Source organism: Schistocerca nitens, chromosome 6 (assembly GCF_023898315.1).
Source record: "Schistocerca nitens isolate TAMUIC-IGC-003100 chromosome 6, iqSchNite1.1, whole genome shotgun sequence".
Taxonomy (NCBI): Eukaryota; Metazoa; Arthropoda; class Insecta; order Orthoptera; family Acrididae; genus Schistocerca; species Schistocerca nitens.
Window position 1 is genome coordinate 151,730,852 of NC_064619.1, and position 13,532 is coordinate 151,744,383.

Consider the following 13,532-nt stretch of genomic DNA (forward strand, 5'->3'; position numbering starts at 1 on the left):
GGATATAAAATGCAGACTGGCAATGGCAAGGAAATCGTTTCTGAAGAAGAGAAATTTGTTAACATCGAGTATAGATTTAAGTGTCAGGAAGTCGTTTATGAAATATTTGTATGGAGTGTAGCCATGTATGGAAGTGAAACATGGACGATAACCAGTTTGGACAAGAAGAGAATAGAAGCTTTCGAAATGTGGTGCTACAGAAGAATGCTGAAGATAAGGTGGGTAGATCAAGTAACTAATGAGGAGGTATTGAATAGGATTGGGGAGAAGAGAAGATTGTGGCACAACTTGACTAGAAGAAGGGATCGGTTGGTAGGACATGTTTTGAGGCATCAAGGGATCACAAATTTAGCATTGGAGGGCAGCGTGGAGGGTAAAAATCGTAGAGGGAGACCAAGAGATGAATACACTAAGCAGATTCAGAAGGATGTAGGTTGCAGTAGGTACTGGGAGATGAAGAAGCTTGTACAGGATAGAGTAGCATGGAGAGCTGCATCAAACCATTCTCAGGACTGAAGACCACAACAACAACAAAGTCAAGCACCGGCACACCAGTCAGGAAAGAAAGAGAGGAGATGGCCGTGAGAAGAAGTCAGCCAATCGCATGCTGACTGGACCTCCCTCGAGGACAACAATGCGACAGCAGCAGCCCCTGTGAAGTGGACATAAGCACTGCAACCGACTGGTGTGGCCCCAGTTCAATAGCAGCTTCAAGATTAGACACTTGTATAGCAGTGTCAACTCTATTCACTTCGTTTGTACCCTCTATGTACCACAGACTTGAAATTTTTTACACTAAAGAAGATTTATTATTTCATATGTCACCCTTTGCTTGTGACACATCTGTGTAATTGCAAAATTAAGTAATGTATCTCTTCTTTTTCTAATAAAACTCATTATTACAATTTGTTTGAATGTTTGTCTAGCAAACCGAGTAAGCAGGCTTCCTAGACACCACAATTTTAATCTGTAACAAAAGTATAAAACTGTTGCAGAGCTAAAAAAGTGACTATTATCAGAAACCTATTGAACAATTTTCTGCAGAAACATCCCCCAGGCTGTGGCTAAGCCATGTCTCCACAATATCCTTTCTTTCGGAAGTGCTAGTTCTGCAAGGTTCGCAGGAGAGCTTCTGTAAAGTTTGGAAGGTAGGAGACGAGATACTGGCAGAAATAAAGCTGTCAGGATGGGGCATGAGTCATGCTTGGGTAGCTCAGATGGTAGCACTTGCCCGCGAAAGGCAAAGGTCCCGAGTTCGAGTCTCGGTCTGGCTCACAGTTTTAATGTAAATCTTACTCCTCTCGCATTTTTTTAAAAGACTTTACCATCGACAATAGTAGTGACAACAACAAAGGAGGGAGGGGGAGATTACAAGTTCCAGCACATTTTAATCTGGGAAGCAGGAGTGTTAGCAGCTATGTGGGAATGTGTCTTGTACAAAAATCAGCAGGTAGACCAAGTACGAGGAATGAGGACTTCTCATACACTGATGAGCTACTGATAACAGAGATAGAAAGTCTGTAATATTAACTGTCATCAGCAACAGTGCTGAACTACGCTCTTTTCAATAATATACACAATAGTTCTGCACTTTACTTTCTTCAATTCCATGGTCTCTGCAACAGGAAAGTAACTTTAATACATTCTTGAAACAGTGTTTTACATATTTTAACTAGCAACTGGCAGCAGTTTATTCACATAATTCCACCTCTACTGACCACAATAAATGCCTAACAAAAGCCAGCAGTGTAAAAATACAATTAAATAATCTCTATGAAATATTAAGAAATACAAAGGATTCTCCTATTTCCCCTACATAGACAATGGGCATTTGCATTAACTATCAATTATTGTTCTTGAATTAAATGACAGTCATCTGGTTCATCAAAGAAGTGTTTTATGCTCTGATATGGTGCTCTATTTTGTTGTTTGAGCACTGTACTATCATCATTTATTCATTCATTGTGTTCTGTAGAGACCATCAAAAAGGAGAACCTTTAGGGTGTTGAACAAGTCAAGGTAAGTAACAAAATACAAGGAAATGGTAGAAACTTTATTGTATACTGTATTAACAATAAACTATCACCAATACTATTCATGTTTATGTCAGCTAAATTTAATCAAGTAAATTAGGAAAGAAGATACTACTTTTGAAAGAGCTGCCGCCTATTCAGTTACACTTAATATTTACTGTAAGAGCTGCCGCCTATTCAGTTACACTTAATATTTACTCTATGTTGCTGCTGTTAGCTTAATATTTACTTGATTGAAATCATAACTTCCCTGAGTAATACTTGACAACATCCATAAATACTCAGTCCTACTTGCAGTACGTTAGTATTTGTCATGTAGATTTACAACAAACACTGCGAGTTGCCACACAGAAAACATAATTTTTCATCCTTGCATCTTTATATTCAGACGATTGAACAAAAAAGTGGCTAATGAATATGTTTTTAATTTTCTTCCGAAAAGGTAGGGATTTACAATTTCATACTGTATGTTAGATGGGAACGTGAAAATTTTCCCATCACAGTACAGAACTGCAGCCTGTACACTACACAAAGAGGCAAAATCTAAATGGAGAATAGTTTTTTGCACTGTACTGCATCTGTGAACATCACAATGCAGAAGAAACTAATATTTATTGTCAGCAACAAAAGGCATTAATGATTAATGTATTATGAAGTGAGAGTAATAATTCCAAGATCCCCAAAATGGCATCTGCTACCTATATGGTTATCTACTTTATACAGTATTTCTGTTGATCACGTCTGCTCAAAAAACATTTACGTGTGCTGCCCCAGAAGATAATTCTGTAAGACAACAAGAGGGAAATATGCAAAATAATCAAACATCCCCATTTTTAGGTCAACACAATGAGAGATGCTTCTAAAGAAAAACCTGCTGAACTGAGTCTCTTGATAAATTTATCTATGTACTGACTCCATTTTAGTGTGCTATTCAACTAGAGCTGCAATAAATTTTATACTGTCTTTCATTTAGTGCGTGAGCATTTCTAGGTCTGGTGAAGGCTACATCAATAGAAAGAACAGGATGAAACAACAACAATATTACAAAAAGGGTAAGATTGCTACTCACCCATACAGAGGAGATATTGAGTTGCAGACAGGCACAATGAAAAGAATGCTACACACTGAAGCTTTTGACCAAAAGGCCTTCTTCCAAAATAGAGAAAACACACACACACACACACACACACAGACACACACACACACACACACACACACACACACACACACACACACATATAACCACCGTCTCTGGCTGCTAAGGCCAGTACAGATTATTATTTATTAATATTTACTGATACAGAACTATCTATCTCTACCGGCACAGCAAACCACAAAGAACTCCAGGAATTCAGAATGTTCATCAGTAGCAATTTTCAGCGTAACAAAATATTATATACCCAGATAAGGTGGAATTTGGGTCCAGCATCACTTCGTACACTTAATCGATGAAATCATGTCCACTGGAACATATTCTTCTACTCCAGGCATCAACAGCAGACTTTCAAAACCAGCTCACTTGGTGTATTTCAGAGACGGGAAAATGGTGTTAAGAACACAAAAAACTCTCTGTAACTGGAGTGCTTAATTAACTGTAAAGTGGACAAAACCATATCCACAAAGTGTTGCACAGTACTGATAATATGGCATTCTTGACAACACCAACAATGAAGCTCTTATAATTACACAACAATCATGAGCAACTGAACTCCACTGAATTAGGAGTGCTTAGTTAGTAGCTGTTTTCATCCTACTGATGGCATGATAGGGTTCCCTCAATGGATCCAGTCAGGTCCCATTCCATGTGCATAAAATTTAAGCTTCATAGTACAAGGGGCACTCAAATGAAAATGACAGATGGAAAAATGTAAGCAGACTGTTTATTATTTCAAAAGTAAACTCCATAACTGTTACCCCAATGTGAGACAAGTCAGAAAATTCCTTTACAGAAAACTGTTTTCAACTGCCCTTGGAACCTTGACTGTACCCAAGCATACCACCTTCTCGTCCAAAGCAAATCGACAGCCATGAATTCCTTTCTTCAGGGCTCCAAAAATAAGGAAATTGCATGGAGAGAGATTGGGACTGTATGGAGGATGTGTAAGTGCTTACCAACAAAACTTCTGCAAGATACTCGAAACAACCTTGGCAACATGCAGGCCCATGTACACTGCAGAAGTTTTGCTGGGAAGCCCTTTCACATCCTCCATACAGTCCCGATCTCTTCCCATACGGTTTCCATGTTTTTGAAGCCCTCAAGACAGTCATCTGTGGTTGTTGATTTGCTTCGGATGAAGAGGTGCATATTTGGGTACAATTGTGGTTTCACTGGCAACTGCACACATGAAGGCACTGTCTATCTTGTCACATAGTGGGATAAATGTATTGACAGTTATGGTGATTGCATCTGAAATAATAAACAGTTTATTAACTTTTTTTCCATCTGTCTCATTTTCATTTAACTGCCATTCACATAAATGGAAGGGGGTTCCTCGGACTTCATAATCAGAAAAATCTTGAAAAAAAAAAAGTCAGCAACTTTGCAAAATTTTACTCCCAAAAAAACTAAACTCCATGCGAACAGGCCATGGAGGACCAACGGTACCGACCAGCCTCCGCATCATCCTCAGCCCACAAGCGTCACCGGATGAGGATATGGAGGGGCTTGTGGTCAGCGCACCGCTGTCCTGGCTGTATGTCAGTTCACGAGACCTGCATAAAGCCATTTATCATCTAGTTACAGGTTGTTTACTTCAGTTTCCTTAACCAAAAGTGTTCTCATTTGAATAAAACTGATCAGGTGGTGTGACAGGTCAGTGGCCCCAAGGCAGGTAGAAAGAGGGCAGAGCAAGTCAAGCCTTTCTGTTCACGACCCAATCTGGACAACTCTGGTAATCTTCGCTTTTGAGAGATAGTAGCACATGTAGGAAGTACAATGTCTCTATCTTCAATTTGTTTATGGCAAATGTTTGCTCAGGTATTACTTATATGGAATGATGAAGTAAATTGCCAACGGTCATGCACTCATTAATAGTTTTCTTTTGCAATTTGCAGGTGCGTAAATTAATTGTGCATCAAACTGCCACACCAGCTGTGAAGGAAGTGATGATTTATTGGTAATTTGAATAACAACCACAAAAACAGAACCTGTATGTTCCTCATCACTGCATATAACAAAGTGTGGCATTTTGCCCCTCTCTAAATTTGGATTTCAGTATTCTTTCTAAGTTAAATAATAGGTTGTTGATCATGATATCCCTGTTGTAACTTTACAAAAATCACTCATGGTACCCATTTCTTGTTCTGTCGTTTTGGGTGTCTTTGATACTGATTAGTTTTCTCAATCAAAAGTTAAAATGGTCAGTGCATTGAATTATGAAGCAGAACAGTCAGACTAAAATATTATAAGGGCTCAAGTAGGATTTGATCACATTACATAAATTATCAATAATGGGGTTGAGGAGCTTGTTTCTAATACACTGAGAGTATAGCTTATCATATCTGATCGACACTTTCCTTTCAACCAGTTCTGTAGTGGCACAAAAATGAAGGATTTGTCAGTGCTCTACACCTAGTTTCAAACTAAAAGTTTTGAACAGTCTGACTGAGGGGCATCAAGCTCATGGGGGATTCCAATAATTAATCTTTGTATCATCATACTTTTCTAGGGTATAAAAAAAAACTTACATCACATTATTAAAATTAAAAGACCAATGTCAATAATTAATTTGAAAGTAATAAAGTTATTGGTTATTCTGCTACTTCTGAACAGTACTTATTATAGATATAAAGAAAATGAGATTTTTAGGGGCTCACATTTTTTCTAAACCTAGGGGTCAAGAGCAACCCTAAACCTTTTCCTACAGAGCCAAAATTACAAACAGTTAACTTTTTGTGCAATGGAACCAATCTGTAGGGCAGGAGGGGCTGTTACCAGAAAGAAAAGATTCCAACTTGAAGAATAAGAGCCATTCTAATGGCATGGATGTTACAAGAAACTGAGCCGCCAAACAAACAGATGCACTTGGTCTGGCAGTAGGTTCCTGTGTATTTTGCCTGTGTAAGGCAATAGCAAACATAACAATGGCCTCTTTTTATTCAAAGAAAACTTACCCCACAGAAGGATATCTTCTACACCTACTTGGATGGTGTCTCATTGGCAAGCAATATGCATTACTTAATGTGGTTTTCTGCTGTGCATATCTTGCCACTGGCAGTGCGTACCAAATGTAAAGCATCTCATCACCCCAGGTGACCTTTTCCATATTTTGAGCGTCCGATGGTGTTGTGTCTATGCCCAAACTAATTCTTTGAATGAATGAATGAATGAATATGATCTGTTATATGCACTGATGAGAGGTACACATGTGGAGCAATGGCTTCTGGCTCCCATAGGGAGTGGTAGTTCTCAATGTTATGGATGCCCACCCAAGTTGTGGGGCAGCACTGACATGGAGAGTGGTTTGGTGCACTGTGGCCTTTCCACCATTGCTCCAATATATAATAGTTGACAGAAAACCCTCACAACATGTTGTTGTCCGAGGTGGTTGACTTATACCAGGGCCGGCCAAGGCAAGGTGTGAGGGCTGCGGGGCAGCCCGTCTGGGCTTTGCTCTGTCTTTCTCAGAAGTACCCAGGACATCACAATGTTTCATGTTGCAGTGTGGCATTTTTTGGTCAGTATGACACTCTTTACTTTTGCAGAATCGTGATGTCAGTGCTATTTATCCTTCGCTATTTGTTCGTGCTATGAAGGATATTCACAGGTCCAGTGGCTATTTGCACAAAATAGGCAGTCAAGTAATCTATTGTCACAAGCCTTTACAAATTAATGGGAATGATAGGAGGGATGACAATTCTCATTATATATTATGCAGTTGAAAAAGTGACAGGTACTGCACATCTGCTATGAAATGACATTACAATACCATGCAGAAGGAATTTAAAGATTTAGTTGGCAATGAAAGAGCCAAAATTTACAACAATCGATAGACAGGATTCATTGTTCTCTACATCAAGAGGCACTCTGTGTTAAATTTGCAGGCATGGAACACATGAAGAAATTGGTGGTATGAACAGAAAATTTCTGAAGTCACACACATCATTCCACTGACGGCTGCTACAGTTTTTGATGGAACTGAACAAAGAGTACTGTGAAATACATTGGTCAAGTCAAGGGGCTTGCCTGCAATGATTTTTCAATTTAAAACTCACCATTGTTGAATTTAGAAGGCAGAAGGAGTCTAGTAATGAAAATTAGAACCTCCTGAAAGGATTGCGGACCTAACATTTCAAGTGGACTTGAATACACATTTCCCACAGTAGGACATTGCAAGAAGAGAAATAGCATGTTTCTGATTTGTTCGGATGCATTCAAAGAGAAAAATCACCTTGTAGAAGGGCCACATTCTGACAAAAACAGTCCAGTTCCCTAATCCCACTGGTGTTAAAGAAAACACGAGGTTTGAAAAATTTTTGTGGCCGTGAAAAATTACAAGTTTAGTTTCCTACTCATCTTGAGGACATTGCCAATCTCACATCTGTTTTGAGACCATTTGGCATTTCAGTTGATTCCAATCTCACATCTGTTTTGAGACCATTTGGCATTTCAGTTGAAAGTGCCCCTATGCACATGCAGATGTAACTGACTGATCTGCAAGGTAAGTCCCATTTTAAAGACATGACACACTAATGGTAACACCATCCAGGGTGGCTACATTGCTTTCCTTGGGTAGGGTTTCCTTATCTTCATAATGAAAGTTCTATTGATCAACATATGTGCGTGGAAGACGTTTTTTAGATCACAAAACTAAGTAAGTCACAAGATTGTGGCAACCTGAGGGCAAAAATCTGTGAAATTGTCTTTGTCTGTCTGTATACCAACAGTTGGTACTAGATAAAAATTATGTCTTCAGTGCGCCAAAAATAATTAAATAGTACTGAAAATTTGTTTTGTTTTTTTATGTATGTTATTGAAAAATGTGAAATATAAAACCAAATCTTAAGCAGTCTGACTCCACTGCCATTTAAATATGTTGCAGCTACAGTTGCCCCTCCTCAAGCTCAGACGGTGCAGTATGGCGGTAGGGGAAATGTGCCAGCACGGATGAGCTCTATCGCACTCGTTCCTGGGCAGAACCCGCAGGATTAATTCTGGACCCCTCTGGCTTAGATGGTGGCCACCTGCCAAACAGAGGTACTGACAGTAGACTCTTGACACAGTGACATAGGAAAAGTCCAATGCCAGCACAAACTTGGAGGCAGTGTCTCCCATGTGCTCAGCATCCATTATTAGGCCACAATGAAATATGCTATCTTGCACTAAACTGGCATGTCAATGATTAGCCCAAGATCTGAAGACATTCCAGTCATAAGACATATCCCATTCACCATGGTGCCAGAGTTCACTCTCTCTCTCGAACACACCAACTATATCTAATTCAGTTGTTCATATGGCGAGTAGCATTCTATGCTTTCATAATATTGTGAATTGTTCATGAGAGTACTATACTAATGTGTTTAATTATTAATATTTCGGAGTTTAATATTCTTACCTCATCACCAACAACAACATCTGTATCAGGCACTGTCCATACTGGTGGCTCTGAGTTAGGTAATTCTTCTGCACTGGACTGTCTGTTAAAAGCAGCTATTTGTTGTGGTGGTGTAGCATAGCGCCTACGGCCATCTGACTGAAGGCATGACTGGAGAGTGTGTGATATCTGCAGTCTGCATTCTTCCATTTCATGAAGAATTTCCTTTGACTATAAAAATTAAAAATAAGACGACAGTAAATGTTATACTAGTAAACAAAAATAACATGAACAATTATAAATCAAGTGAGACCATTCCGTCAGTTTGGCTAAATCACGGACAACACATTAATGCCATGCCACAAGTTTTAATGTTTGGCTCACTCCTATCTTTTTTCTATAGAAATAATATCCAATCATAGAGAAATAAAGTGGAAATTATTCATTTATGTCAGCACTGGAAGCATCATAATTATATAAACAGTGGTTGGGCAGCATCAAAAAGAGTGTGAAGTCCAATAAAATTATTAAATAATTTTCTGTAAATTGTCTATTAATTAAATTAGACAGAAAACTGTTCATAAACTTCTATGCAAGACAGAAAGTAATATTCACAATAGTTTATAAAGCAGCAAAACTGAAGGCACTGCTGCAATAACAAGATAAGTCAAAGTTACAAACTTTCGAGTAAAAAACAAAAAACTGTCCAGAAATTGGAAAACTTTATTAATCAGTCTTGCCTTTTCCCAATCTATATTTAGGCCACCAACACACTGTAATACTTTATTATGTAACCAAACAAGAGATTTATTATGATATTTATTGAATTGAAAAAAAGAACTGGTTTGCATTGCACTATCACCAAACAACTTTGCTTTCTGAGCATGATGTCAAAAAACAAATAAATAAATAATGAAACAACAACTATCAGCACTTTAAAAACGACTGAACATGATAAAGAGTCTGAAAATTACACAAGAAATGGATACCACAATACATGGTAAATAAGTAGTTAATTGTACTTCTTCTTCTGATGAACTGTGTGTAGCATCCAGAACATTTCTGTCACAGTCCACCTTTTTATAAAAGTCCATGTCTGAGGTTGGCACAAACTTCTTGGCAAGCCATGTCTGGTTCTTGCCTAAAACACCGTACATCGACAAGTCCGTTCTCTATGTTACTCTAAGTTGGTTCCTTGGACAGGTCTCATTCCTGTACCACACAATAGAGCAATTTTAATACTATGCAATGGTTATAAAATCTCCTTTTCGTCCAAACGTGGACATAGATGATTACTGCTCCAATGCCTTCAATTGCTATCATCCACTCATTGTGATAATGAACAATACAGGAAGTTACGTACAAAAAAAAGACATAAGTCTACATCATACATATCAAGCATAATAGGCTTATCTAACAATTAATCTATATAATTTATCCAAAAAAGGTTCACATAACACAAGCGTTTAAATAAAAGTGGTATCAGTATGAAAGCAGGGTCTCACAGTGATATAAACTAATGAAATCTTCTTGAGATTCCAGCCGCATCAAGTGGTTAAATAGCCGCTGCACTGCAACTGTATTTCAAGCTATGAGTGAACTAGAAGATCAACAGCAACAAAGATGTTGCTGGGAGTCAAGAAAATGCATCAGAGATATTGCCTATAGATAACAAAACACAAGTTTTATCTTTGAGAGTATTACAAGGCTAAAATATTAGATTTTTCCGTAACAGTGCTGATCTCCATGTATCTTTATCAGTCATAATTACTTCAAATAGGCAATTTAAGATATATTTACTTTTAAAGAAATAAAAAAGGTTCTTTCAGGAATGTCTCAACTACAGTTAATCCACACATTACGCACAGTCCAAGTTATAATTCCAAAATTACTGTTACAAGCATTGAAATTATGAAAAAATATTTTTCATCTACATCTGTATGAGATTATATCTAAAAACAAAGATGATGTGACTTACCAAACGAAAGTGCTGGCACGTCGATAGACACACAAACAAACACAAACACACACACAAAATTCAAGCTTTCGCAACAAACTGTTGCCTCATCAGGAAAGAGGGAAGGAGAAGGAAGGACGAAAGGATGTGGGTTTTAAGGGAGAGGGTAAGGAGTCATTCCAATCCCGGGAGCGGAAAGACTTACCTTGGGGGGAAAAAAGGACGGGTATATACTCGCACACACACACATATCCATCCACACATATACAGACACCATGTGTGTGTGTGCGAGTGTATACCCGTCCTTTTTTCCCCCTAAGGTAAGTCTTTCCGCTCCCGGGATTGGAATGACTCCTTACCCTCTCCCTTAAAACCCACATCCTTTCGTCCTTCCTTCTCCTTCCCTCTTTCCTGATGAGGCAACAGTTTGTTGCGAAAGCTTGAATTTTGTGTGTATGTTTGTGTTTGTTTGTGTGTCTATCGACGTGCCAGCGCTTTCGTTTGGTAAGTCACATCATCTTTGTTTTTAGATATATTTTTCCCATGTGGAATGTTTCCCTCTATTAATCTGTATGAGATTAATTTTACTACAGCTGTTTATTAAAATTCACGTAGCTCATTTCTTATTTGTAAATGACATTTTCATGTGTTTATAAAAAAAGTGCAAACACTGAAACCAGCATGATTAACAGTGTTATGGACCTTCTGTGTAGGGCTGCAAATAAGCAAGAATTGGATGCATACAGCTTGTGAATTGTTTTCACATGAGTTCTGTGTTACGACTACACATGGGTTGCATCATATATTTCAGTTAGTGATGTTGGGAAGAGAAGTACACACTATGGTCTCTTTTCTTACATCAACCACAGACAATAATGTTAGGTGAATAGAGGGGACGATGCATTTTATCCAGTAGCTTCTCATAAAACCCCATGGAATAGTGTGGGTGTTGGGATGTTGTCACATTGTAAGGCACTAGCACTGAGGGACAAGTGGATCTATGCCATTAAAACGCATTTGTTCACCTAATATGTCCACAAAATCGTTGGCCAAAAGTAATCCTTCAAGATTAACACCAGCACAACTTACAAGTACAACAAAACAACAGAATCACCTCCACAATTTGCACTATGAAGTAGGCACTATAAGAATATTGCATTTCCATCATATGTAAAACTGACTAGTCACTGTAAATGGGAAAAGATGACACAATTGATCATGTTTCAAGTTTACAATAATTCTTGGTATATACTGCACAGTTTTAGCAGCACTCATATTGTGACAACATGTTCTAGGTGGTTGTTGTTGTTGTTGTTGTTGTGGTCTTCAGTCCTGAGAGTGGTTTGATGCAGCTCTCCATGCTACTCTATTCTGTGCAAGCTTCTTCATCTCCCAGTACCTACTGCAGCCTACATCCTTCTGAATCTGCTTAGTGTATTCATCTCTTGGTCTCCCTCTACGATTTTTACCCTCCACGCTGCCCTCCAATACTAAATTGGTGATCCTTCGATGTGCAGAACATATCCTACCAACCGATCACTTCCACTTGTCAAGTTGTGCCACAAGCTACTCTTCTCCCCAATTCTATTCAATACCTCCTCATTAGTTATGTGATCTACCCATCTAATCTTCAGCATTCTTCTGTAGCACCACATTTCAAAGGCTTCTATTCTCTTTTTGTCTAAACTATTTATCGTCCACGTTTCACTTCCATACATGGCTACACTCCATACAAATACTTTCAGAAACGACTACCTGACATTTAAATCTATACTCGATGTTAACAAATTTTTCTTCTTCAGAAATGCTTTCCTTGCCATTGCCAGTCTACATTTTATATCCTCCCTACTTCGACCATCATCAGTTATTTTGCTCCCCAAATAGCAAAACTCCTTTACTACTTTAAGTGTCTCATTTCCTAACCTAATCCCCTGAGCATCACCCGACTTAATTCGACTACATTCCATTAACCTCGTTCTGCTTTTGTTGATGTTCATCTTATACCCTCCTTTCAAGACACTGTCCATTCCGTTCAACTGCTCTTCCAAGTCCTTTGCTGTCTTTGACAGAATTACAATGTCATCGGCGAACCTCAAAGTTTTTATTTCTTCTCCATGGAATTTAACACCTACTCCGAACTTTTCTTTGTTTCCTTTATTGCTTGCTCAATATACAGATTGAATAACATCGGGGATAGGCTACAACCCTGTCTCACTCCTTTCCCAACCACTGCTTCCCTTTCATGCCCCTCGACTCTCATAACTGCCATCTGCTTTCTGTACAAATTGTAAATAGCCTTTCGCTCTCTGTATTTTACCCCTGCCACCTTCGGAATTTGAAAGAGAGTATGCCAATCAACATTGTCAAAAGCTTTCTCTAAGTCTACAAACGCTAGAAATGTAGGTTTGCCTTTCCTTAATCTTTCTTCTAAGATAAGACATAGGGTCAGTATTGCCTCACGTGTTCCAACATTTATACGGAATCCAAACTGATCTTCCCCGAGGTCCGCTTCTACCAGTTTTTCCATTCGTCTGTACAGAATTCGCGTTAATATTCTGCAGCTGTGACTTATTAGACTGATAGTTCGGTAATTTTCACATCTGTCAACACCTGCTTTCTTTGGGATTGGGATTATTATATTCTTCTTGAAGTCTGAGGCTATTTCGCCTGTCTCATACATCTTGCTCACCAGATGGTAGAGTTTTGTCAGGACTGGCTCTCCCAAGGCTGTCAGTAGTTCTAATGGAATGTTGTCTACTCCGGGGGCCTTGTTTCGACTCAGGTCTTTCAGTGCTCTGTCAAACTCTTCACGCAATATCATATCTCCCATTTCATCTTCATCTACATCCTCTTCCATTTCCATAATATTGTCCTCAAGTACATCGCCCTTGTATAGACCCTCTATATACTCCTTCCACCTTTCTGTTTTCCCTTCTTTGCTTAGAACTGGGTTTCCATCAAAGTTCTTGATATTCATGCAAGTGGTTCTCCTTTCTCTAAAGGTCTCTT

The 13,532-nt window shown here is 38.6% G+C and overlaps 1 protein-coding gene across 5 annotated transcripts in view; it reads right to left on the bottom strand.

Annotated features, from left to right (window-relative positions):
- LOC126262924 (actin-related protein 8) overlaps nucleotides 1-13,532 on the bottom strand; it is a 186,763-nt gene that overhangs the window by 151,290 nt on the left and 21,941 nt on the right. For all 5 annotated transcript variants that reach the window (XM_049959847.1, XM_049959849.1, XM_049959845.1 and 2 more), the window contains one exon: nucleotides 8,588-8,797. In XM_049959847.1, the coding sequence (XP_049815804.1) occupies nucleotides 8,588-8,797 (210 nt within the window). The remainder of the gene's footprint in view (nucleotides 1-8,587; nucleotides 8,798-13,532) is intronic.